Source organism: Scomber scombrus, chromosome 19 (assembly GCF_963691925.1).
Source record: "Scomber scombrus chromosome 19, fScoSco1.1, whole genome shotgun sequence".
Classification (NCBI taxonomy): Eukaryota; Metazoa; Chordata; class Actinopteri; order Scombriformes; family Scombridae; genus Scomber; species Scomber scombrus.
This window is the reverse complement of record NC_084988.1, coordinates 14,929,343-14,956,380: the sequence shown is the minus strand read 5'-3', so window position 1 is coordinate 14,956,380 and position 27,038 is coordinate 14,929,343. Positions and strand designations below refer to the sequence as shown.

At 41.4% G+C, this 27,038-nt stretch overlaps 1 protein-coding gene across 1 annotated transcript; it reads left to right on the top strand.

Moving 5' to 3' along the window:
• Positions 1-249: 249 nt before the first annotated feature.
• On the top strand, positions 250-24,725 carry zfyve28 (zinc finger, FYVE domain containing 28). The gene is made up of 14 exons (XM_062440382.1): positions 250-585; positions 15,432-15,572; positions 17,712-17,849; positions 18,046-18,248; positions 18,531-18,620; positions 18,735-18,824; positions 18,905-19,006; positions 19,112-20,662; positions 20,900-20,995; positions 21,488-21,651; positions 21,743-21,859; positions 22,346-22,447; positions 22,586-22,689; positions 22,849-24,725. The coding sequence occupies exons 1-14, from the start codon at positions 550-552 to the stop codon at positions 22,978-22,980; spliced, it is 3,066 nt and encodes a 1,021-aa protein (XP_062296366.1). The 5' UTR covers positions 250-549; the 3' UTR covers positions 22,981-24,725.
• The last annotated feature ends 2,313 nt before the right edge of the window (positions 24,726-27,038 follow it).

The following is a 27,038-nucleotide window of genomic DNA, read 5'->3' as shown; positions in this document are numbered from 1 at the left end:
GATTGCAAAGGTGGGCCTGATAAAGAGGTCATTGAATGTATGTGCCTGTATGTAAAAACAAAAAGGGAAATAGATTAGTAATATATTACACTTCCAGGGTCTGTTTTGTTGTTATTTCCGAGATGGAACAGTGGGTGGACGGTGTGTGTTAGCAGCACTTGAAGGCATCACTTCCTGGGAAAGTGGGAGGTGATGTTGTCAACGTGACTGTCATCCAGTAACGCTGGATCGACGGAGAGCAGCACACAGTCGTCTGTGCTCCGCTAGTCTGTATTGTCAGGACTTGGAAAGTGGCCGGGCGGGGGAGACAGGCAGCCAACGTCGGGCTTCAGGAAAGATGGAAATAAGTCGTCGTTTTCGTGTATCTCTTTCTTACGCGCTCACAGCCGTTTTGTAAACGTACCGTAGATTGTGTTTTGTACATTTTATCCGTTTTTGAAACCTTCACCTCCGCTAGCTAGCTTAGCAGCCCGCCACTGATCCTGTCAGACTCTCAGGTACAGGAGAGGAGAGGAGGGGTCGGTGACAAAGGAAGGTGGCGAGGTAACGATGAACCGCTTTCGAAAGTGGCTGTACAAGCCAAAGGTAAGATATCTCGGATTCACCCGCTGTGTCAGCCCTGCAGTCAGTCAATATTTTTAAATGTAATGGCTTTCGAGATAGCTAGCGGAGCTCGCTGGCTAGCCTGATCACTTCATCCACTGGCACACATCTGCTAACGCTAGCCTGTGCTCCTGATGTTACACTGTATTAACCAGCAGACCTCCTTTGTTGTTGTTGCTGCTTTTGTTTTCAAGCGCTACTCAAGCCTAACAAAGCCCAGCAATGTGTGCTTGAATTACACTGATGTACTCACAGCTGCCTTCAGCTGACAGTGTCATTAATTGTAGATATTGTTATAAACTGATTTTCATTTGGTGCTTTTGTAACTGACACGTTGTAAAAGCTTTATAATATACTTATTGATAACAGCAAAAGCTACTGTAACAAAAACAACAATAATAAAATTGATATATTTACATTGAAAAATTAAATATATGTAAATATAGGTTAAAAGTTCTGCAATTACAAAAACATTATTTGCATTATTGATTAATCTGCCAAATATTTTTTTTTACGAATGACTGAGAAATTATTTGGTCTATAAACTTCAGAAAAATGCCCATGATGTCTATAAATTAATGGTTTGTCCAGCATTTTTTTTAAATCCATAAGTATTGGTTTACTATCATATAAGGCAAAGCAAAGCATCAAAATCTCATAATTGAGAAGCTACCAGGCACAGTGATGACACACTGATGACATTTAAGCCTGAAAAATGACTTAAACGAATTATCAATTATCACAACAGATGATTAATTTTCTGTCAGTTGATCTATAGATTAATGTGCTACCCTTTACAGCTCAATACCAGTTAATTGGATTTGATTTCTTTGTTAGTTTCTGACATCCTCCCTAACTGCATTCATTAATGATTATTAAAATCCCAAACACATTAAATCAGCTTCTCCCAGGCCCGGTCCGCACCATTTGTAGGCAAAATCATCACTTTTTGGAGCGAGCGAGTAATGGATGTGCTGCGGTTCTTTAAATCATGCTCAAGAGTGTGGAAACATGCCTGACACAGCAGTGGAAGTATTGAAGGCCTGGTTGCCTTGTTAAATGAACAGTTTAATATATGCCAACTGCAGCAGTTTTTAGGATGAGTGAATGTAACTGTTTCTCCAGGGAGGGAAATCTTTTGAACTTTGGAAGGAGGAACTGTCAACTTGTACTCACACAAAACTGCTTAAATGTGAGGCAGGAGGCATTGATCAGTACGTCATTTGTTTGTGCCGTATTATCACAATACATTAAATTCACATTACACCAGTTGGATTAAGAAACTTCTACCTGGTCTGATGCTATAGATTAACTCTAAGCTGTGGATGTTGTAATACTTAACGTGGCTTTACAGTGTATACAATCATCAACATTATTCATATGCTCTTATGGAAACTATTTACAGTGACGACTGTTTGAGCAACTACTCAACTGAAAAACACTTTGTGAAATGATGCACTCCACTTATACCATATAATATTATAATGTATCCTCTTTGGGAGAACAGACGCACAAAGGTTATGATTATCAACTGCAGGACATTTGCATAAAACCATATAGAGGTTTTAAACTTTTATATCTTGACTTTTAACAAAGTGCACTGAAGGTGTAAAGTTCAAACTCGGAGCAAATCGAAAGTCCTGGTTAACATTTTAATTCAGTCTGTCATCTCTGTAGATTTGACATAAAGCTGCACAGAAAAAGGTTGACCTTGCATTATAACTGCTGTGAATTATGAATCTTGAAAAAGCAGATTGACAAGTTGAAGACTGTGGTGCAGTGTTGTGTTTTCCTGATATAATCAATCATGTTTTTGCTGTGATTAACATGTGTTTCTAATTGGCAGTACACCGATAAGTGGGTCTGTGGTGGCAGCAGACAGCTGAGTTGTCATGTCAAACAGGTTGACCTGGCAGATGACTGTAATTGGAGTTTTTGCAACAGTAATGTCAGACAGGGATAAAATGAAATACCTCGGATTATGTATAATCCTCATGCTCCTTGCCGCATACGCACACCTGCGTCATTCTCCTTTTCTCTGGTAAACCGTGTTTGCTGTCACAGCATTTCTGTGGCCCATTGTTGGAGCTTGGCCGAAGTGTTTGGGGTTCACCAAAGTATTGTCACGTTCATGAATGAGACGGCCTCTGAAGTGCTGAGCTATTACATCAGTGCCTTTTTTTCCTGCCAAATCACAGCCGTTGTAGGAATTAACAGAACTATCTGCAGGCTTTTAAATGACCAGTTCTGCCTCAAAGGAGCGTAGAGAAAAGTGCTAAAAGCCTCTGTAATTATGCCAATTGCTATGAAAAGACAACAGTAATGAAAGGGAGGTTCAGATCATTGTAGCGTCCTGTGACGGAGCTGCAGCTAAGCTAACTAATTGTTTCTTTTTTGCTCAGAGAGAAAATATTTCTTTGGTAATCAAAGTCTGAGCCCAACCCTCATACTCTGACATTTATTGGTTAGCACTGCGCTGCTTTGTCATTTTGCATCAACAGTAAGTCGTTTATTACTGAACTATGTTCTCCTGGAGATAGAAGAATGTCGAATCAGCATGTTCCCTTCACTAAAGCAGAGCTATTGATATTTCCAGAGCTGCTCTTTACCTAGCCAGATAAGTCCCACTGAGGAGGACTTTCTTTTGCTCCTGCTACACAATCCCTTCCCAGTGTGTTACAGGGCTGTGTGCAGCTTCGCGCGGGACATAATGTACCCGTCTATTTTGCCTGACTCTGTCATCAAAGTGCCAACTTCAGGGCAAAGACGAATGTGTAAGACTGTCACGGTCTTCTGTGAGGCTGTAGGAAAAAATGTTGTAATAGTTAACTGACCTACAGCAGGGATATACTAATGTAAGGAGATATTTTTCACATTCCTTTAAACTGGTCAGACTGGTTTTTGTGCAAATTGTTAACCCTTATTTCTCTGTATGTCTACAGAGGAGGTCTCTAAGTATTTTATGTTTGACTGCTTACTAGTTGATCTTTCACTGTACAGCTGTGCAGGAAGAGTTTTAGGTGGGAAAAGTGTGAAATGAGGGGAGAAGTATTCATGAAAATCTGCTTCATCGCACATGTCTGCAGTCATGAACAAAGACGAGATCTGGCTCAGGTTTCGGAGCAACCAAAATGGCCACTGTCTCCTCACCTCTCATTCATCAGCCTGCAAACTTGCAGAGTGACTGATGGCTAGAGAGAGAGAGAGAGATGTGGAGGAGGCTAAATCTGTACATTTCCTCTGTTGTTATTCCGTCAGGCCTTCAGGAGCTGACCTTCAGCTTCACATCACCTCATCAGTCAGTGTGACGGCTCACAGCTCACACCGGGCCGGCCGCGCTCACCTCCATCTGCAGGATGCTACTCATTTGCCTTTCGTTCCTCCTCTTTACCCACAGGACAGTTTAGTGCGTGGGCAGCTGACACTTTTTGCTCTCCTCCTCATCGATATGTCAAAGAGAGGCCTGTGTGTGTGTAACAGTGCAGCTTGTTACCGAGTGTATGAACACTAGGGATGTCCCGATCCAGCTTTTTGCACTTCCGATCCGATACCGATATTGTAGCTTTTAGCATAGGCCGATACCGATACCGGCCGATCCAAGCATGTATTAAAGATTAAAGATATTTACTTATTTTGTTGTTATACTCATGTTGAAAAGGGTTTTACTCTTAAGAACAACTAGCCAACTTAATTAGGTTAGTTTGAATAATCCACAATGGTTGGTAATGAGAAGCTGACCTGTTTATTCTTAACAGGGTTAAATAAACACAAAATAGACAAAATAATAAATAGTCAATTAACCACACAAACTGAATTGGCATCAGTGCTCTGCTCTTGAACAACAAGAGTGTAAACCAAGGCTTAAAAAGCTATCAGTGCAAACAATATTGTAAACTGTATAAAAAAAAGCAAAACACACAAAAAAGCTGAGTAGAAAATAAATAGTGGGATGCTGGACAGGTCGCTAGGTGTGCTGAAAAACGCAGACCGGATTTGGGGGGAAAAGCTGAAAAAAACTGGAATGGATTACCTACATCGGTGCGCTGGAAAACACGGACCGGAGTTTTGAAAACAAACTGGATCGGGAGTCCGGATCGGGATTTTCCCGTGCAGGCCGATCCGATATTGATATGCATTTTCTGCTAATATCGGCGGACATCCCTAATGAACACATGTAACGCTCATGTCTGATTTATTTGATAAGGTCGTACAACATCTGATAGCTCACTGATTCTTCAGAACTGGGAAAAGTTTTTTTCATACTAACTTCCTTTTATGGCAACAGTGTTATTTATTTATTCATTTAATTTACCCTAATTTTCCAGTTCTCCCTTTTACATCCAAACATATACATATTGTAAGTTTTCGATTTAAAATGATTAATTTAGTCTGAAACATGTTTTTTATGTTTAGTTTTTGTTTTTTTAAAAACACCAAATATGGTTTCTGTCATTTAAAATATCAAACAAATGAACACGTTTTTCTCTTAGTGCAGTCCTTAATGATTGAATTTATTCATGACATTAAATGTATGTAATGTAAAAGTTGTATTAGAGTGAAAATCTATACTATATTAAATAAACACTATATTACACAAAATTAATGAATTAGCCCTTACTACAGCTAAATATTTTTATTATTTTCATAATTTAAGATTAATCAGATTTTTATTGTCGTGATTAATTAAAATGTAAATAAAAATGATCCACCTTCATTTGTTAAAGCCTGAATTATTCAAATTGCTCGTTTTGCTTAACCAACAGTCCAAAATTCAAAGATAATCAATTTACTATCAAAGCTGGAACAAATGAACTTTTGGCATTTGATTTTATGACTTTAATGATTAATCTTTTGTTTTTCATATTAATAGTTATCATTAGTTTAACTCCTGACCTAAAAGTTTGGACACGCTTGTAATGAATAAAGTCTAAGCTGTTTATGTTTGATGGTTTAAGGTAAAATCCCATAAAAAGTAAACCTTTAGTGTATATGTTGTGTATACACACAAAACAACAGTGTGAAATCATTAACGAGGCATGTAAGTATTTACCACAGTCAGAAATCACTGTCACACTACCATAAAAGATGCTTTAAAGATGTTTGTTTACTCTGTCAGAAAACCAGACATGTTGACAGCTGATGCTTTCAACAAAGCAACAGACTTATCATCCATCAGGAGCCAGCTTTGCCTCCGTCGCCAGCTGTGTGGGCCTACTTAAGATGCAGCAGTTGAATTTATGTTGAAAGGAAATGTTCATCTCTGAAGAGGTGGTTACAACAGCAGTTATAGTTTTATATACAGTATTTGTCTTATTAAAAAAAAACAAGTAAAATGTGTTTGGATGTGGAGGCAGCAGGGTGATCAGGGTTGTAGATGAGCATGAAATTGAACATGAGCTCGGTTAATTGATGAGATTTCAATTAATTTGAAGTTGAAGTGAATATTTTTTAGTAGTTCTCATTGTATTTTTCTCAAGCAGCAAATATGTTAAATTCTATAAAATAATCATTTGGTTCGTTGACAGAAAATTGATCAGCAGCAAATTTGATAATCTCTGGCTGTTCCCTGATTCTCAGATGTGAGTATTTGCTGTTTTTCTTTACATCACATCATTTTAAATCAAATTCTTTTGACTCGACAGACTAAATGATTAAGAGATAAGGAAATTAATTGATAATGAAAATACTTCTTAGTTGCAGCCATACTACAGATAATTAGATCAGACCAACAAGAGATTTTCGTCAGAGCACCACTTCCCTTCCTGGTACATATTTTGTCACAGTTCTTAAGAAACTGGTCACTCATGGCTGATGTTTCCTAATAAATCTTTAGTCTTTTGCTTCTGAGGAGTACGACGGGTCTTGCTATAGTAGGTTCTGCTGTTCTTTACACCTTGCTTTCTTTTCTGTCCGTCATTTGTCATTCATCTGGTTTGTTTGTGTTTATTGCTAACATGCAAGTGGGATAACTGAGAGCAGACGAAGCAATTAGGGGCCCGTCTTTGCAGAGTGGACACCGCACAGTTTGGCACCGAGTCGATGGATGAGGGAGCAGCAAACTGCTGAGCAGTAGCCCGCGTGGCTTCATATTTAGCCTCGTTTAGGGGGCTTCTTTGTGGATGTCCCATTCTGCTTACCCACCAGCCATGCAGTAATTGATTTGGTGTCAGATGCTTGGATTTAGAGAGCTGACCCTAGTGCAGATCGAGACAGGCCATGCGATTGAAGACCTTTTTTAATTCATTGCAGGATTGGGGAATCAAAGCCCACTGTCCTAGGTGTGGGGAGGCGATGATTGAAGGAAGGTGGCTGTGGAAGATGTGAGGGAAGCAGCTAGTCCTGATATCGACTGAGAGCTCGCACTCATTTTCTACACCCCCGTCTCTTGTTGGCAATAATTGGTACCCTCTCTGATCAAAAGGCTCTTTGTATTCCTCTCTTCATTGTCACTGATGATAAACATAAAGCATGCGCTCATGGTGCCCTTTATTTATATTATGTGTGTGACTGCTCTGGAAAAGCTAGCAATGAAATACCGTCCCTCCTGCTCTTTGTCTTACCAGCAGTGGAGAATGGAAGGAGAGGAGGAGAGCAGTAAGCCTGTATTTTTTGGGTTTAGATTTTAGCCTTGGAGATAAGATGCAGTTCTCATACATTTGTGTTTCTTCTCACTGGATTCCAGGGTCCAGGGTCCAGGTCCTAAATATTGGATAAAATGAGACAAGATTTTTGATTATCAATATTTTAGTAGTATTTAGGATTTGCGTCACAGTGACAGAAAATTTGATTTTTGATTAAACAGGGACAAAAGATTTGTGCCACATAGAGAAAACAAGTCTTTAGTTTGAATTAACACTACTAAATAAATGTTTAAAGGTTTTATTGAAAGCAATATATGGCCAATATGTCAACTTAGTCTTTGGGGAGGGGGGTGCTGAAAATGTCTACATAAAGCATGTTGGGTTTATTTGTAAAAAAGGTGGGTAGCCTGTTTAATTTGCCAAGCAGGAAAAGGCGAGAATGACAGGTTTAATACCAAGTACCTAGCAGCACTTGGTATTACATTTTATTTTAATTTTATTAGCCAGTACTGATTTATTATTTAGTTGTACCTGTTTGTAAGACTGTAATGAAAGAAGCAGATCTAAAGATAGGATGAGATTTCAGTGATGTGAATTTCCATTTTGTACATTTATTCACAGTTGAACAAACATATGAATGAACTTAAAGGGGACCTATAATGCTTTTTGTGAATTTCTGCTATTTATATACTGTTATGATGTCGGACATCTATCTTAAACAAAAACTTGAGGTTGCTCTAATTCTCTCTGCAAGTCAAAAGCTTCTACTTGCTCTGAACGCTCCGTTTGCGACTTTTTTTTCTGTCTTGCTTCTGAGTTGACATCAAATCGCTGTGCATGCCAATAAATGGATATCTGTTCCTTAGCCTTGGTTGCTAAGGTTGTTGCTAAGGTTTTTCGTTTTTCTTGAAGCTGACTCATTGGGACAGAAGCTAAAACAGCCTGTTAGAGGCAGAGGTTAAAGGGGCTGCATAAAGAGAATACGTTGTTTTTTTTTTAACTGAATCATGCAAAGCTACTCTAGTGGAGTCCCAGAATAAAAATATAGAGCTGGAAATGAGCATAACAGGTCCCCTTTAATCTCCACTGGCAGGCACCATCACAGAAACCTCCGAAGTGTGCTCTTTTGGACAGATAGTGTCCAGTACAAAATCAAAAACACATGTACTGCTGTAATTTCTTGGTCCATGACTGTCATCGTGTGTCATTTAGGGCAGCCTGGGCAATGTCTGCTCTCTGTCACTGTTCATAATGTTGAAATGTAGGTGGACAGAATTAGCCCGACTGAGTCATGCACATCCTTGATGGTCAAGAGCTGCCATGGTTTTGACTTTTTCCTTACCGCTCAAACTAACGAAGCCTTTAAAACTGCCATTAAAAAAAGCTCAGATGTTATAAAATAATTGGTTCCTAAATACCGTATCAAATGCATTTATTCTCTTCAGGTTAAGGAAAAAATGATTATTACTGATGTGACAGAGCCATAAATATTGTCTTTTCTTATTCCACACATTCAACTTCTGGCAGTTTGACCGGGGATTCGGATGTTATGCTAGTAGCAGCTAATGTAGCCTTGAGTCATTAACCACAAGCAGAGATGAGGATCAGTCTGGTAACCTTGTTTCTAACTCTGGATCTTTTGTTCATTCTAAAATTTGTAGTCTTCAGACCAAGCAACAAGTGACATCATTCGCTCTAAAGCCACAAAAGGGTTCCCATTTGAATATTTTCCTGCCATTTTCAGTCACTGGTGTTTTTGTAACTGGATAGGAAACATGTTTCTTGGCATCTTTTCACGATTTATACACTTCATGCCGAAAATATCAAGTTGTGGATTTTGCAAATCTAAAATGCACCTTCTCCTCTGTAGCTGCAATTTAACAGCCAGTTCTGGATTGTATAACCAGATTATTTCTTGCATAAGAACTTCCCTGCGGTTTCTGGCAAGAGGGGTGTCCCCACGTGTCACCATGCTACCATCAGGGGATCCTGGACACGCCTTTAGCCACCTACCATAAATCCTCTGTGCCCCCCGTGTTACCTCAGCCTGTCCTGCTAAACCATGTGCCAGGCACACGCAGAGGTCATTGCTTAGTCCAAATGCCAGATTAGGGCAGCCCTCAGAGAGGAGACAAGCACACAGATTAAACCATCAGTCCAGATGGGCAGACCACTCCGAATATATTGAGTCTCTGGACTGAGTTAAGTCTGCAGTCTGCTGTGGATTCAAATCAACTTCCAGCTGGTTAGAATAAAATAGAATTGCAGAAATATTCCTGAGCAGTGTGTGATTAGTCCCGTTGATTTTCATTTATTGTACTTTTATTTATGAGGAAATCTAAGAACTTCACTGCCAGTAGCCACAAAAAAAACAACACAGAGATGAAAAAGAAACTCCTGATGCAAGCCGAACATGAAAGGAATGACTCAACACAACTGAACCTGCTTCTGCGTTCCTAGAAAGAGAATACTTTTTATTCTGTCAAAGCTAATATAAATAATAGTTGTGAAGTTTATGTTTGTTACCGAAACGATTGGCTCACTCTTGCCAGTTCTTTATTGCTGAGTCCTGAATAATAAATAAGGTGATGAACTGTATCTGGCTGATGTTTTTGCCAGTCTGCCAACTGGCTGGATGAAGCTAAACTGGTTTCCCCCCCTACAATATTTGCATCTGATCTTTGGAAGGCAGCCAGAAGGCAGCAAATTGAGCCTGGAATAGAGTATGGAGGGCAGAGGCAAAGTTTCTCATGAGTCCCTTAAGTGGGCTCAGTGTGCACGCACCGATGCTATGGATGTTCATGAAGCATTAACCTGACAGCCTCCATCATCGGCACAGTCTGAATGGAAACGAAGCCCAGAATCAACAGCTCGAGGAGAAAACTGAGATGATAAAAAAATGTTGATCGCACAACATTTCAATAAGAGTCAAACTGTCGCTGCCTTTTATTGATTTAGTGTTAAACAAAAGGGACAGAAATTTCACTGAGTCATTGTGAAATGACTGTGATTGAGGGGGGCTTTAACAGTAATTGTCACTCTGGATGTACTTCTGGGAGCCTAATAGTCTGAAATTATGGGTTTGTGACCGCAATGGATCGGGTTTTTGAGTCATCTCAAAGAAAGGGCACCCAGGACAAATGACAGCAAGAGTATAACAGGAGAGTGGCATGACACAGAGGACAAGCTGAAACTGCTGAATCACTTCCTCACTTACGCAAGGTAGAGCTGTCATTTGTGATGATGACACAACTTGCAAGTTCAGGAGTCAAATCCCCAGATGTTCACACTCTGTTTGTCCTTAAACAATTTTACCACCCTGATAGGAAGGTGTTTTTTCACTCCTCCTTTTGACCAGTCTGTAAACTTATATTTATCCTCTCACGTTCAGAGTTCTGTAAAGTTGGAATATTTAAGTTATTGCGAGACCAAATGTTTTTTAAACATGGACTGCAGAGTCAGAGTCAAGGCCAATACTTTTACTCTGTGCCAGTTTGGGTTATGTAAGGAGAAAACAGGCACTTGTTTCAACAGACAGGTCGCCCTTTTTTGCTTTTTAGAGCCAAGTCCTTTTATGCCGAGCATCAACTCTGACTCATAGTCCATGTAACAAAGTAAATATTACCATTGGAGGCTTTGCTTTGTAGTATTTTATGACTCATATGGCCTCATTTCTCATAGAAAGCTGCCCTAATTGTAGCCCTGTTAACCAGTGGTGCATACTTTGCAGAGTTTGAATCGTTGTTTATGTTGCGTGACTTTGGCTTTGACCCAGGCTGTCACATTGGATTCAGAAGTGGTGTCTATCATTGCTCTGATAGGGTCATAAAATATCAGTATTGGGTCTAACATTAGAAGAATGGTTATTTCACACATCAGGCAACTTGCATTTTTGCTGCCTAAAGTAAATCAGCACTGTCTTAAACATTGCCTGCCTTTGACTGCTTCTCCATGATGCAATGCTGCAGGAATGTTCCCTCTGTGTGAGGAATGCTGCAGGAGGAGACTATAGGATGGCATCTGCTTCAAACGCCTCTTTTCTTCCTCCGTCAGCGTTGGCCTATATGCTTCAGAGATCTCAAACTGAATGCCACCACTTTATGGGCCGTGTTGTGCCTGCACTAGAAAAAAAAGGTCTTTCACTGTCTCCTACTCCTGTTTCCTGTTTGGGCGTCATGGCATTTGTCTCATAGACTTAATAATTGTCGAACATTTGTCAAAAATCCAGTCAAATCTGCCCAATGGATGGAAATATAACTTTTCTTTTTGACAGGGGAGATTACATTTAGATTTAACAGTAAATACCTCAACTTGTGATTGGTTTGTTTTCTTCCTTGTCATAGTTAAGTTTGATTTAATATTTCCTTAGTCATACTTGTTATACTAATGCTAATTGTTGTCTTGCTATAATATAATGACTGTCTATTCTCATTCTTCACAGATGATTTATATGTAGAGAATAAATGTGACCTTGTTAAGAAAGAACACTTGAGAAAAGTATGAAACACTTACTATATTTTCCTTCTGCTTCCCTCTTCCAGCTCATGCAGTAAACATGACATCGCAGAGACATCAAAATTCACTCACATGAAGAAAATAGAAAGGAACATTATTGATTTTGCTCTGCAGGACTTTCACTACATCCAGGTTGACAATAGAGAGGCAGCGAGGTCGAGTACGCGAGGTTGAGAGACAACCTGGGTTTCATATTGACAACTATTTGCCCTACTGAAGTGTCCTTGAGCAAGAAGACAAAATGCCTGTCTGCTCCAGTCCACTGCTGCTGTTCTGTAATTCACCCCGCCGTAGCTCTGATTTATCTGTGGGCAAGTCAGAAACTATAGGAAAGGATCTTAGTGTGGTTATGACACATTAATGGGTATCACAATTAATGGACCATATTGGTTTAAAAATGCTAAATCTTCTGGCATGACATGTCTGAATTCTCCAAATAACCTTTAAGGTGTTCAAAATGATCTTTTCTCCATCACTGTTATAATGCGACAAGTATCCCAGCTGTAGGTTATATCTCAGTGTTTTCTCCTCGCTGTTTGTTTCATTATTAATGAGAGAGAGTGAGGGAACAGCACCATGTATCATATTCAGAGATAAGCGAGGGCCCACATGGGGAGAGCATCACGCAACAGGAAGCACTGCAAACTTAAGGGAAAAGGTCCTGTGAGAGGTTTTCGGTAAATGCCAATATTCAGCGTGACTTGATGAAAAAACATTTCCGGACAGTCGGTGCATGGCTGCTTACCGATGTACTGTAGCTCTCTCCTCTTCCAGTCTGCACAGTCACGCTGTCCTTTTAACGGCTGAGCTCCTGTACCGTCATTGGGTCCTTGTGGTTTGTGATGATGCATGCCAGCATGCGGTCGCCATTTTAAAAAACATTAACCTTTCGATCAACGTGAGCCCTCCCCAGGATGTGTGTGTGTGTGTATGTGTGTGTTTGCATAGAGTGTCTGCTAGTGTCAAGGTTTCTGTTATCTTGATATTCCCTTAAAGACATTTGGACAATTTATTTTTAATTCAATTTCTTTAGAGGTCAGGTGATTGTTATGTCCTACTGTGTATTTTGTGAGCTTCACTCATCGGCGGAGTGATTTGCTCCACCGTGTTGTTCTCCACACACGTAGGGGAGCATGGTGGGAGATAATGACACAAATACTCTACCAGGACCATGCTCTCTAATTACACCCACTCTTCTGGGGAGCTTTCACACTATGTTAACCTTTGTTAAAGGTACAGTTCAACCCAAAAATCCCAAAATATATTTTTTTATTTATCCATCTTGATTGTTTTGGTGTGACTTGCCTCGTTTTTGAGATATCGGCCATAAGAGATGTCTGCCTTCTCTCAAATACGATAGAACTGCATGGCTTTCAGCTCATGGTGCTCAAATTGCCACAAAAAAAAAAACATTTGAAAAACTCAACAGCAATGTCTCTTTCCAGAAATCATTTCATGGTTGCTCAAGATGATCAGCAGACCTTGTTGTGACCGGTTTCATGTAGGAACTATTTTTTTCTACTGAAGTACACCTGCTGGGTGAGACCATGGTGAATTTTATGAGAAGTTGGGCTCTACAGAAGGAGGAAAGGACAAGCAGAGAAGGATTCACAGCAGGTTTCGGTGATTGAGATGGAAATGTGCTGACTAGTGGGAAGAGTGTGTTTGGAAGGTGGAAGAGTACTTTCAGGGGCTGATGAAGAAAAAGAGAGAGAGAGTGAAGGTTTGATGATGTGGGGATAGTGAATCAGGAAGTGAGGCCAGCTTTGAAGAGGATGAAGAATGGAAAGGCCCTTGTTCCAGATGGTATACGTACCTGCAGAGTCATGGTGGATATGCTTAGGTGAGAACACAATCCTGGAAAGAGAGACGATGCCTGAAGATTGGCGAAGACCTGTACTGGTACTGATTTTCAAGAATAAGGGTGATGTACAGAGCTGTAGTAACTACAGAGATATAAAGTTGATCAGCTACAGTATGACTTATGGAAACGAATGGTGGACGGTCGGTCAAGAGTGGATCTGGAGAAAGCATATTACAGGGTGCCAAGAGAAGAGGTGTGGTATTGTATGAGGAAATCAGGAGTGGTGGAAAAGCATGTAAGAGTGGTACAGGATATGTATAAAGACAGTGTGACAGCGTTGAGGAGTGCTGATTGAGTGACAGATGGGTCAGGGTGGAAGGTGGGATTACATCAAGGAATCGGCTCCGAGCCAAAAGTGATGAACAAGTTGACGGACAAGATCAGGCAGGTGTCCTTGTGGACTGTGATGTTCCTAGAAGACATTGTGATCTGTAGTGAGAGGAGGGAGAGGAGAAGGTACACACTGGAGAGAAGAGGAAAGAAAGCCAGTGAGAGCAAGACGGACTACATGTGCTTCAATGAGAGGGAGGAAAGTGGAATGGCGAGGATGCGAGAAGTAGAGATGGTGGAGGCGGATGAGTTTAAATATTTGGGGTCAGCTCTTCAAAGTAACAGGGACTGTGGAAGAGAGGTGAAGAAGAGAGTGACAGCAGGAAGGAGTGTTGGAGAAGAGTGTCAGGAGTGATCGCAACAGAAGGGAACCAGTAAGAGTGGAAGGGAAGGATTATAAGAGGGTAGTGAGACCAGCTATGTTGTATGGTTCGGAGGTTTATGGATATGGAGAGAGAAGACATGCAGCTACACAAAAGAAGAGAAAGATGCGGAGGACAGGAAAGGATGGAGGAGATCCGCTGTGGTGACCCTTAACACGAACAGCCAAAAGAATAAGATATTTGTGTTCACAACCTTAGAACCAGCTAGTAGAGGACAGCCAGGCGGCCTCTTTGACAGAAGACATTTTGATATGTCAGAATAGGAAAAGCACATCCTCACGCATCACTTTCATCATCCCTCTGGGCGGTTGTTCTCTTAGGGTTGATGCAGAGATCTTGTGGCCCGGTGCTTGGAGGCAGCCAGGCAACGGAGATTCTCCAATGCATCATGTAGCCTCTTACGTCTCCACTGTAATACCATATATTACACACTATTTGTGCAAGCACTACAGTACGATTACTGTAAATGACAGTTGTGGTTGAATTTTTTTTTTTAAGAAAGCGATAATGATGGTAATGAGCTAAGCCTCCAGGTAGACATCACATGACCGTGGTATTGCCGTTATCGTCAGAGTTATTATTATGGCTCATTGTCACACATTCATGGCTTAAATAGATTCTTGAATAAAACAGCCATGATTAAATGTTATTAGTAACACCTGTGGTTTTCCTACTATGATAAGTCAGTATGTCATATGTAATAAAAGCCTTTTGGAATATTTAGGCATTGGTCAGAAAATCCTCATGTTATGTTTTACCTTTTTTTAGAAGGCTGATGAAAGAAACCTCTAGTGAGAAATATGTCTACGAGGATACGGTATATGTATTAAATGGTGATGGGTTTAAATGGATAATAATTCAGATTATAGCCATATATATAGAAATTACAACAGGATGTAACATAACTTATACCTGTAAACTACTGTACTTTTGTGTATGAGGTGATTAGAAATAACACAATCATTGAAAAGCAAAGCACTACTTCACACAAAACCTATAGGAGGGATTAGATTATTTAGCCCAGTAATTCTCCACAGTTGTTTTTATTAATAATTTGTTTATTGCTTTGAAAATCCTGTGTGTTGCTTCCTTGTTGCTCATAAACAACCATTATCAGAAAGGTAAATGAACTCCTCGTATTGTGTTCCTGCGCAGAGGACGGACCCCCAGCTCCTGGCCCAGTTCTACTACGCTGATGAAGAGCTGAACCAGGTGGCCACTGAGCTGGACAGCCTTGACGGCAGGAAGGACCCTCAGAGATGTACCCTGCTGGTAAACCAGTTCCGCTCCTGTCAGGTCAGTTGGGAGAAAACCAGAACAGTCTTTCTGTGCAATTTTATTGTTGGTGTTTCATATAGAAAAAAAAGAGGAGAAAGGTAGAGATGAATCAACCACCAGCATAGATTTGACTCTGAGCCAATTCGGATTCTTGTTTTCATTCACATAATCACTGGGTTGGACCTTGGTTTGGCCTAGAAGCTTAAAATAAGCATAGTCTTTATCTTTATCACCCTTGCACGAATACAGAAGCAGTGATAGGACTATTGCCTTACTAAACATTGCTCGGCGAAGTTCGTACATCAAGCTGTTTTGCTGATAAGGTGAGATAAGTAGGCTCTGATAACACGTGGATGTGTGTCATGTGGATCATTAGTGAATGGTTACAAGGGTGACTTCTTTATGTGGAGGCATTTTACAACTGCAGCTTTGATTGAGGTAATCGTGTTTGGAGCGAGCATTAGTTTAGAAATTGCTCTCTCTTTTTATTTAATCATCTCAATGTATTTTAGTATCTAGTTTACTCTCAAAAATGCTTACTGATTAAAACACAAACTGAGAATCATAAAATATGAATGGTAAATTACTCTACATAGTGATACAGGCCTTTGCTTCAGGTCTTTGTGCAGTCAGGGCTGAGAGGAGCTTAGAGGGTGATGTTGTGCATGAGTGATGGCTGCCATGCTGCATCATGCAGAGAGAACTGGAGGTGGTATAGGGAGGTCATCATGTGGCTTGTTGTGCTTTAGCCTCCCCGCAGCGCCACAGCACACAGGGGAGAACCACTTAATAAGGTCATCACTTGATCCCCAACTGTTCTGCCCCTCATTCTTCCCTCTGCCAGTGGGTCACCTTACTTTTTTGTTTGCTCTTTCTTCCTCTGCCGCTCTCCTTCTTCTTTTTTTTTTTCACTTCTCCCTACGGAGTTTTAAAAAAATGTTAACATCCCAAATTGATGAGGCTGTGATGTGAACTCTCAGCCTTTAGTTAAGAAAAGCTTTTTCAGCAGCTGAGAATGAGCAGCTTTTGTTGGGTTGTGACCATTCCTGAAATTAGTCTTCGTTGACGACGTTCAGTAAAAATGTTTAATACAAACGTTCAGAGGGGAGTCTTTTCAGTGATGTGTGTCCTCAAGGGTTTTGGAGAATGAATTAAGCAGCATGATATCCCACCGCCTCAAGGCCACAAGAATAGAAAGGAAGTGCACTCAAGCCAAAATTTTGCACTTGAACCTGCCACTGCAGCTATCAGCTCTTATTCATGGGCCTCTGTGGGGGTTGCTGGCATGCTGCTCGTATTATGTTGGCACGCCTGTTCTTACAGTGCAGCCTGCTGGAACAGGCGAGTGTGTGTTTTAGATGGTCAGAGACCGAGTTATATAGCGTACACAAGAGACAGGTGACGAGAAAGGGTCAAATACAAACGATGAAAAGAGAGAAATAAGCTGGGGGGAAAAACAGTGCCAGCCAGTCTATTGTCAGAAGCAGGTATCACGCCGGAGTCACCACCCCTGGATGATTTGAAACCAAGAGTAGTGAAGGTTATCACCGGTGTCCCCTGCTGGGAGAAGCTCACAGACAGTCGGGTGGCACTCAGACGGGGCCAAGACACATACAGCACACTGCCATGAAGGAATCAATGGTTAAGCTCTCTCTCTCAAAGCTTTTTAATCTTTCTCCTCGGGGCTAGCAGAGAAAGACGCAGTGCTGTGCCTGACAAGATTACAGTGCACAGTGCAGCTGCGGTTGAGTGAAAGGCTCATTGTAATTCATTGTTATGGCTGTTGTACATGCCAGCGGCACATAAGCTCTTGATTAGCTCTTGCTGTGTGTGACACTGCATTTTCACTGCAGGAATTATGGGCTATAATTTAGTGTTTTTATTGAGGGAGACTGTAGCTGCGAGCGTCCTAATGGTGTCATGTACTTGTCAAACTGTTTTCATTCACTTCCTAATCAACGGTCTTTAAATGGTACAAAACAATGGTTTTCTTGAATAAGGTTACATGTTTTTAAGCTTTGATTATTAACCCACATTATTAATCAAAGTAAACACAGAGAAAATGGCTTTTCAGGAACAGATTTTCACTCACTCACATTTAGTGCTCCAACTAGTTTGTTCAATTTTGTTTTCTGTCACTCTTGTGCTCATCCGCAGGACAATGTGTTGAACATTATCAATCAGATCATGGATGAATGTATCCCCAACGACCGGGCCAACAGAGACTTCTGTGTCAAGTTCCCTGAGGAGATTCGCCATGACAACTTGGCAGGGCAGCTGTGGTTTGGGGCTGAGGTAGTTTATTCCCCCCAGCATCAGTCTGGAAGAAAACAACCTTGCATAAGTCCTACACTTGTGCTTAATTCTGTACTTACATACTGTATTTAATTTGAATAATTCTAGTGTTTCTTGTGCCATTGTAAACATAACTTTCTAAGTTTGATGATCTGTGCAAGGTGAGGCCATTTATGATGTACATGTTCTTGTGCAGTGTTTGGCTGCTGGCTCCATCATCATGAACAGGGAGATAGAGAGTATAGCTATGAGACCTCTGGCTAAGGACCTCACTCGCAGCCTGGAGGAGGTGCGCAATATCACCAGAGACCAGGCCCTGAGAGACCTCAACTTGTACACAGACCGCATGAAGGATGCACTGCAACATTTTGACAGCCTTTTTGCTGAGTTTGAACTCAGGTAAGTTACTGTCAGATATTAACAACAATATCAACAACAATAATTCATATTTATAATTTCTCTCAAGGATTTTTGTGGCAAGTTTGGCAAAGACATTTTGAGAAAGTTGTGATATAGGACTGTCAAAATTGGACAGACAGTAGCTATAGCTAATTTTCACAATAGAATGTCTTGTTTTGTTTTTTTGTTTTTTTTTGTTTTCAATTCAGTTGTATGATTAAATTTAGAATATTCATCGACCTGCTGTGAATGTCATCCCACTTTCTTCTTTTCCATTGCCAGCTATGTGTCAGCCATGGTGCCTGTGAAGTCTCCCAAAGAATACTATGTACAGCAGGATGTGATTGTGCTCTTCTGTGAGACTGTGGAGAGGTGAGTTTACAGAAAAACAAACAGAACTGCTGACTTTACCAGAATCTACATATTTATGTGGACATTATGCAGTGATAATTTCATGGTGTGTTTTCCTCTGGTGGGTTGTTTCAGGGCTCTGAAGCAGGGCTATCTCACCCAAGACCTGATCGATGACTACGAACCTGCATTGATGTTTACAATTCCCAGACTAGCCATTGTGTGGTAAGTGTTGTCTGTATTCTCCATTCTTCCGCCCACTTCTTCTCTTCTCCTCTGACAGAATTTTAAATATATATTTTTAGTGGGCTGGTTGTGTATTCCGAGGGACCTCTCAACCTAGATCGAAAATCAGAGGACATGTCTGAGCTTTTCAGGCCATTTCGCACTTTATTGAAGAAAATCAGGTACATTCCATGAATATTAACATCACAAATTATAATCTTTTCTCATGTAACAGTGCAAAACACTGTATGTATCACTGTTACAGCTGTTTTTCAATGATGTTCTAGAGACCTGCTGCAGACCCTGACGGACAAGGAGTTGATAATGCTGGAGAGGAACCTCTGTATCTCTCAGGATGGGGAGATATCCACAGTCCAGGCAGAGGCCACAAACACTGTATCAGCACTAGTCCAAGAGAAACACACATCATGCAGCCCTGCTAATGACACCGCCAAGGTGGAAACTGATGGGGAGCAGGAGCATGTAGCCCTGCTTGTCTGTCCCAGCCAGAAAGAGGAGGTGGCAGAAGTGGAAAAAGGCTGGGAGGAGGTGGAAACCGAGAGAGGGGAAGAAGAGCAGGAGCAGGGTCTGCTGTGTGAGGAGGCAGAGGAGGCCGAGCTGGCCTGCTCTATGCAGTATGACGAGGAGGAACTGGAACAGCTCAACATGATGGTGTACCGTGTGGGAGACGAGATGTCCACTCTGCTGTCGCCTCCCAGCCAAGGTCAGTCACCAGCACACAATCCCAACAGAGGAGAGGCGGGAGGTGCTAGTGGGGCTTCCAGCACTGAAGCCTCTCCCCGCAGGGTCCTGGCAAGCAGGGTAAGGACAGGCATTTATGTAGAGGAGGAGGACCGGGTCTTCATCATGGAGGACCTGGATGCAGCAGGAGACAGCATCACCAGCATCTCAAGAGAGGCCTGCAGTTCTGTTGCCTCACCTTCCAAAGCACCACAGTCTGCTCGTCCTGTGCAGCGCAAACCAGGTCCACAGTCGGACGCTGTTAGAAATGGTTGGTACTCTGCCGAAGCCCCTTCAGAGCGGCCCTGTCCACAGCCACGCAGCCAGAACACACACTGTCCCAGTGCAAAGTGCCCCCCTTGTACCTCTGCCCCCGGCTCAGAAACTCTGCCTTACACCAACGGGTGGGAGATGGGTTTAGAAGGGACTGCGTCTGAAACTGCGGAAGTCATCGCCCATCGTATGGGTGGGATGAAGCTGTCTGCCACAGTCATCTTCAACCCTCACTCCCCCAGCTTGACAGAGCTGACTGTGGACAAGCTGCTACTGCCGCGGCCCGCTCCCTCTGAGATTGAGCCCTGCGGCCCCCTTGTGGCCACTCACTGCCTGCTTAACTCCTGCGTCTGCTGTGGGAGCTGTGAGGATGGCCACGAGGACACGATCACCACAGAGACCCAAGGACTTGGGTTAGGCCTCGCTCTAGGACTAGACAAAAACTGTAAGACCCCGGCCACCAGCACTGTCATCCAATCCGCCGCTGCTTGTCGGCTGCCCCCACGAGGTCACGAGCCTCACAGTAAGGGGGACCTCTCCCAGCTGACTCCCCCTTCTTCCCGCTGCTCCACAGAGCCCCTGGAAGAGGAAGCAAACTCTCAGCTCTGTGAGAAGTGCCTGGTGGTGGGCCCGTGGCCAGGGCATCACACTCAGGACTGTGGCTCCAGCGGAGGGGATGAACCCTCCTCGTGCAACCAGCTGAGGACTGAAAAGAGGCAGCAGGCCAGTGGAGGCCAACTGAGGGACAAGGAGATGGATAAAGACAAGCAAGGAACTAAAAACCCCAAGAAGGACACCAAAGAGGATCGCAGGAAGAGCTCCAGGTGTGCCGTAATTTCTATATTATCATATTTGGCTTTTCTGGGAGGCTCAAAACAATATAGCATCAACATAGATATCTGTTGTATGTTTTATTTTGCCTTATTTCATCATACACAAATTATTCTGTTACTTTCATGAATTGTTTCTCATTTTACCGTTTGTTGCCTTAAGAGTTTCTTTTGCTTTTGTGTTTGTTTACATAGTTTGTTCTTCTTTTTCTACTTTTTGGTTGTTTTTAGTTTTCAGAACTCTCCCCTCAGCTCTGTGTCAGGTAGTGACTGTGAGAGTGTGTCGGTCACCACATGTAGTCTATCGAGCAGTGCATACACGCCCAGGTAACTGATCACTCAGGGAACTGCTAATCGCTGTCATATGTTTGCTTCTGTCTTCTTCTGCCCACGCTCTGATAGTGACTAAAAAAAGATTCCTTGCACGATAGATAAAAAGATTGCTTTGTTCATTTCTTTATGCAGTTCACATTCAGCAACTGATTGATGTGTCAGTCACTCCTTCCCTTGTGGGCTACAGGTAGCATCATTGATTTGCTTCCTGGCTTAGACTGTAGATTTAATTAGGTTTTAGAGTGTAAATATATGCAGGTAAATTGAGTATATTTAAAGAAAAATAAACATGCATTGAAATTTGTAATGTACATAAAAATAGTGGGGAAATATGTAAGGAGCAGATGTGTATTTGCTTTCTTTATTCACTTCATTTACTTCATTCATCATTAACTTAAAGATTAATTCTCTAAAATTCATAAGATGTGAATTGAATGTGTACAAATATAATGATAATCTTGCCCTGTCTGTCATCAATCCCTCCAGCCCTGTCAGCAGCATCACTCCCAGCTCGGGGACGTCAGAAGACCTTGATCATCAGGAGATCCAGCTGGCCCTGCAAGATGCCAAGGCGGCCGCCAGGAACAAGATCCGATCACGCTTCCACAGCAGCAGCGACCTCATCCACCGCCTCTTTGTTTGTATATCAGGTAAAAGCTCTCGCTTTCACTTAGTCGCTCCCCTCTCATATCATTTGTCTCACTCCTGCTGACATCCATTATGTGTTCCTGTGTGATGCAGGTGTTGCTGATCAGCTGCAGACCAACTATGCGAGTGACCTTCGCAGCATCCTCAAGACGCTATTTGAAGTCATGGCAACCAAGTGTGAGCTGGGAGACAATGATAAGCAAAAAAAAGGTAACAAACCTTCACACAATTCAAAACTCCCTTAGTGCAATAAAAAAAGGATGTCAAGGGTTGGGTGGTTAAGAGCGCATGCCATGTACGCAGCGGACCCCGGTTTGAGTCCCGGCTGGCGGACCTTTCTGCATGTCACCCCCCCCTCTCTCTCCCATAATTTCCTGTCTCTCTACTTTCAAATAAAGGCGCCTATACCAAAGAAAATCTTAGGAAAAAAAAAGGATGTCAAGAACTGAAACTGAACTATGACAAAGCTCAAAGCAGGGAATGTCTTTGTTGGCCTAGATAGTAACACAAAACTACACAAACTTTATGTGCCATATTACTCAAAGAGTTAAATCTGCTTCTAAGTATTTGTTACTCCTCTGTAAACTTCATTATTATTGTTAACTGCTTGATACATTTGAATATAATAGAATAAAAAGGAAACATTGCTAAAAGTTAAGCTCTGGTTTTAGTTTCTTCCTCTTTGGTGCCCATCAGGTCCTGTTCTGCGAAGTGCAGTGCTAGAGGACTGTGCTCTCTGTCAGGAGACAAGTTCCTCATCGGAATTGGCAGCCAAGGCCCGGGAGGGCCAGTTCGAAGGTCAGCATATCCACAAACAGACCTATACAGAATTTAGTTGAAATGTCAATCTGTTCCTTTTTTCCCCTTTTCTCAGGAGGAGACTTAGTGATGGTGACCAGCCTGTTGTCTTAACTCTCTGTTCTTGGCTTTGTGTAGATCCTCCAGACTGGGTCCCAGATGAGGCCTGCAACTCCTGCATTGCCTGCAAGGCTCCGTTCACTGTCATCCGCAGAAAACATCACTGTAGGAGCTGTGGGAAGGTACGATCCCTCTCCTCCTGTCTAAGGGAGCAGGTGGAAGAATTATTATTTTTATTATCATATTATTCAGTTGAATGTGTTGTTGATCAAACAGATGACACATTGTACCTCATCATCATGTGGATGCAGATTGACACATTACACTCTGTGTCCTTTCAGATCTTCTGCTCTCGCTGCTCCTCCCATTCGGCTCCATTGCCCCGGTACGGCCAGGTGAAGCCTGTCAGGGTGTGCACACACTGCTACATGTTTCATGTCACACCCTTCTACAGCGACAAGGCCGGCATCTGACCCCAGAATATCACTGAAAGCACACAGTCCGCCACAACAAGAGCATATGCAATGGACAGATCCAAGGCTGTGTATAGCGAACGCCACACTGCACTGGTAAACCTCAACGGTTGTCATTGTCCCTGCTACGCAAGGCACCAAAACACATCTATAGATGAGGGAGTAGAGACCAAGTGATGATTCAACCTGTTTCTGTTGCTTCAGAGATGCTGGTGCCTAAACGGGAACCAAAGGGTTGGATTTCTGTTTCCAGCCAACAGACACACACACACACACACACACACACATGAGATTCACACATGCCTGTCTGACTGTGGAGATGCAAAAGGGGGAGAGTGAACAGGCTATAGCAGATTTTGAACTGGTGTTGTGCAGCACATAATGAGAACAGGCCACTTTGTTTGTTTTATTGCTTTAGGTGTAAATGAAAGGACTTGTGACATATTTTCCTATGCTTTAGCGAGCTTCCTACATCTGTGCCAGAGCTCCCACGGGACTCGGATTACTCAAAAGAATGTAAGTCATGATAACCATGTAAATAAGGATAATTCTGGTGATAACTACACTACAATGTCTTCGGTTAATGGTTGCTATTTATATGGGGGCTGGAAAGCAATCTTCACCAGGCTACCAGTCCCAGCGACTCAAAAATTAATTACGGACAGCTTTTATATTGAGATTCTTTCATGCTTTTAATGGCAATGAATGTGTAATTCTGTATCGGTTTGTGAAATGAGGTCGGGATTCCAACGACACTGACCTTTTGCCTCGTAAAGATGATTATGGGCTGTGCCCATTGCTTTTACAGTAACACTTGGCATGTTAGTTTTCTCTGGGGACTCCACTGCACACTGATGGATAAAAGGGATTCCTTAGTCATGACTGTCAGGTCTGTAATGCCCCCTAGTGGAGAGTTGACCTGTCTGTTCTCAGTGCTCATCAGCACCTTGATGTGCACAATTAGTTTTGACCCAGAGGCCTTCTCAGGTGCTGGCCTACAGACTACAGGCCAGTTATCGCCCATTGGTTTTCTCTTCCTCACTCTTGTTATAGTGCAATATTGTGACTACTAATTGCAATGGTCCCACACATTTTAGTGGAGACGACCCTTTCCTATTTAAATTGTAGTTATAGGCCATTTCTAAAGAGCGGCACTACGCTGATTTGTGTTTCCATCTCTGGCTCTTGAGGTACTTTCACAGTGGAACAGATATTTTGTTCCCAGACTGACACCATTTTGCACCCAACTTCCTCTCTGCTATGAACTCTGCTTCCATTGCAATGACAAAGTATCTTCCACACTCATAATACATTACAGTTTGTACATGTGAGTGGACTGAAGTGGCCGATCTACAAATATGGACCTTTGAGCAACAATAATGTAATATCACATTATATCCACTCTGCTCTGTCTTAAAGCAGTTTCTCAGGCATTACATAATCAAATCACTCACTACTGTTGGATTAATCTTATTTTCGTCAAAGAACATAAACACACTTTGAAAAGGTATGTTTTTTTCTTTTATAAAGAATAAAAATGATGTATGAAGCTATATTACTTTTATGTAAAAAAAAAAATACAAGAAATCATGCAGTAATTAAAGGGTGGGATATCCTATTATTTTAGAGCTTGGTCTTATTTTGTAAAATTCCAGTACATTTCCATGATAAGAGCTGTGTAAAATATTCAACAAACAAATAATGTTATATAGTTTTAAATGCGATGTATATTGAAATAAATTACTTTTTCCTGTTTAAAAATGTTGACTGATAACTTTTGTTTACCTTTAGAGGACAACAGACTTTCTCTTTTTAATTGTGTCAGTAGATTTGTGTCCTGGATCAATTTCTGAGAAAATTACTGTCTGCTTTAAAGTTGAAAAAGTAAGTTGAACAAGTAGAGCCAAATTTGATTCACCTCAGCAATCTTTTTTTAATTTTTTACTGATTTGTATTCTTTAAGGGACAAAGAGCAGAGTTTGTTGAAAATTTTTTTTTAAATCAGTGTATAATGATTTTGGGCCTCTCTAAGTCACATTTTGTCAGATTTTCCTTTTTTCAAAGCAGACTCATTCATCAGATGAGCAGCATCGCACCAAAGTTTCGTGGAGAAAGGGAGTAACACATTAGTGGAGCCTCAGATTTTCCACACAGTTAAAGGAGTTAACTTGTCAGGAGGAGCACTACTCCGCCTTAACAGTTGTTTAATGTCCTCTTGCTCCAAAGGGAGCTTTGTTAAGACATCCTCTTTTATCGTGGCTTGAGCATGAAGACTAGCACATTAGAAAGATTTAGAAAGATGTGGAGATTTAGCTGAAATGCACGTCTAGAAGGTTTAACAAAAAGATGGTATGTGTTGCATTGAAGAAAAATTAGGATTCAGTCTTTTAAAGTTTGGGCCATTGTTGAAATCAAGTCAGAGTATCTCAGCGTCTTTTAAAAAAAATGTGTACATACAACGGCATAAAACCAGATAATAGAAATAATGCAGATGTGACGTCAAGACACTACAGGCTTATAGTGTGGACCTTCCCTCAACTTAAGGAAAGTTTAATTTCACTAAGTAAGAGTACTAAGACTACGAGTAAAACTTATTTCTCACATATTGTGCTGGGCAAACACTTGTTTTTTGGGGTTTTTTTGTGCTGGGCAAACACTGCACATCACTTTGGATACTGATTTGGTCAGAGAGTGGTGGGAAACACGGGGACCACTGGGTGGCAGCACATGTTCATGATGTGGTATAATGGGAGTCTTCAGTCAGTACAGAGAGCTACAGTCCTGGACCATATACTGTCATTCATTGACATTTTTTTGGACACAGTTTCAATATCAATTTACAACTCACTTTGAGGTTTCTATAATAACTGAATTAATAATGTTAAGACTTGAATCTATAAGTATGTTATGACTTTTAAGACTGAAAACATTTTCTAATCTCATGTAGGAGAATTGTAGTGAAGAGTCCATCTAATCTCCCCGCAATAATCCCATAAACAATGGTGGAAAGTAACTAAGTACATTTACTCAAGTACTGTACTTAAGTACTGTTTTGGGGTACTTGTACTTTACTTGAGTATTTCCATTTGATGATACTTGATACTTTTACGCCATTTTTACTACATTTTTTTTGACAGCTTTAATTACTTCTTGGATGAAGATTTGACACAATGGATAATATAACAAGCTTTTAAACTACAACACATTGTTAAAGATGAAACCAGTTGTTTCCAATCTTTTTGTCTTTTGACGTCTTACAAAAAGTCGGGGTCACATTTCAGATGTCTGTGAGTTGTTAACAGCTCCACCACATAGTGATTTTTCCCTCTAAACTTTCTCTCTAAATTTAAATGATCCAATATTTCACCAAAAATCAAATATGAGACAAAAACTCCAAAAACTGATAACAGATTTGTGTATCAGAACTTTGTTTTTTCTTCTTTCCTCTCCCATTAATCATCTCACACCCCTCAGATTTATCTGGTGACCCTTTGGAGGGGTCTGACTCCCAGGCTGGGAACCAGTGGACTAAACTAGCAACCTTATAAAGTAGTTGAAACTAGTTCCACCTCCAGCAGCAGTAACATGCTGATGCTTCAGTATTACTAATCTAATGAGGGACCAATACTTTTACTGTAATACTTTAACTACTTGAAGCTGATAGTACTTATGTACTTTTACTCAAGTAGGATTTATCATGCAGGGCTTTTACTTATAATGGAGTATTTTTACATTGCTGTGTTGGTACTTCTTCCGCCACTTCCTATAAGGAGTTCATGGTGCAGTGATATTTGATATATGCATGATGTTAAAACTTTACAGTTGTTATCTGTTTTCTCACAAATGAAGCTGACAGCAGTTGAGATAATGGCTTTGTGATGAAGAGGTGTGTGTGTGTGTGTGTGTGTGTGTGTGTGTGTGTGTGTGTGTGTGTGTGTGTGTGTGTGTGTGTGTGTGTGTGTGTGTGATAAAGGGTTAACAGCGTCCGGCCTCTGCGGGCTGTGATTGGCCCGCAGCTGCAGCGCTGGGACGGACAACAAACCTCCGCTGTGTGCGCA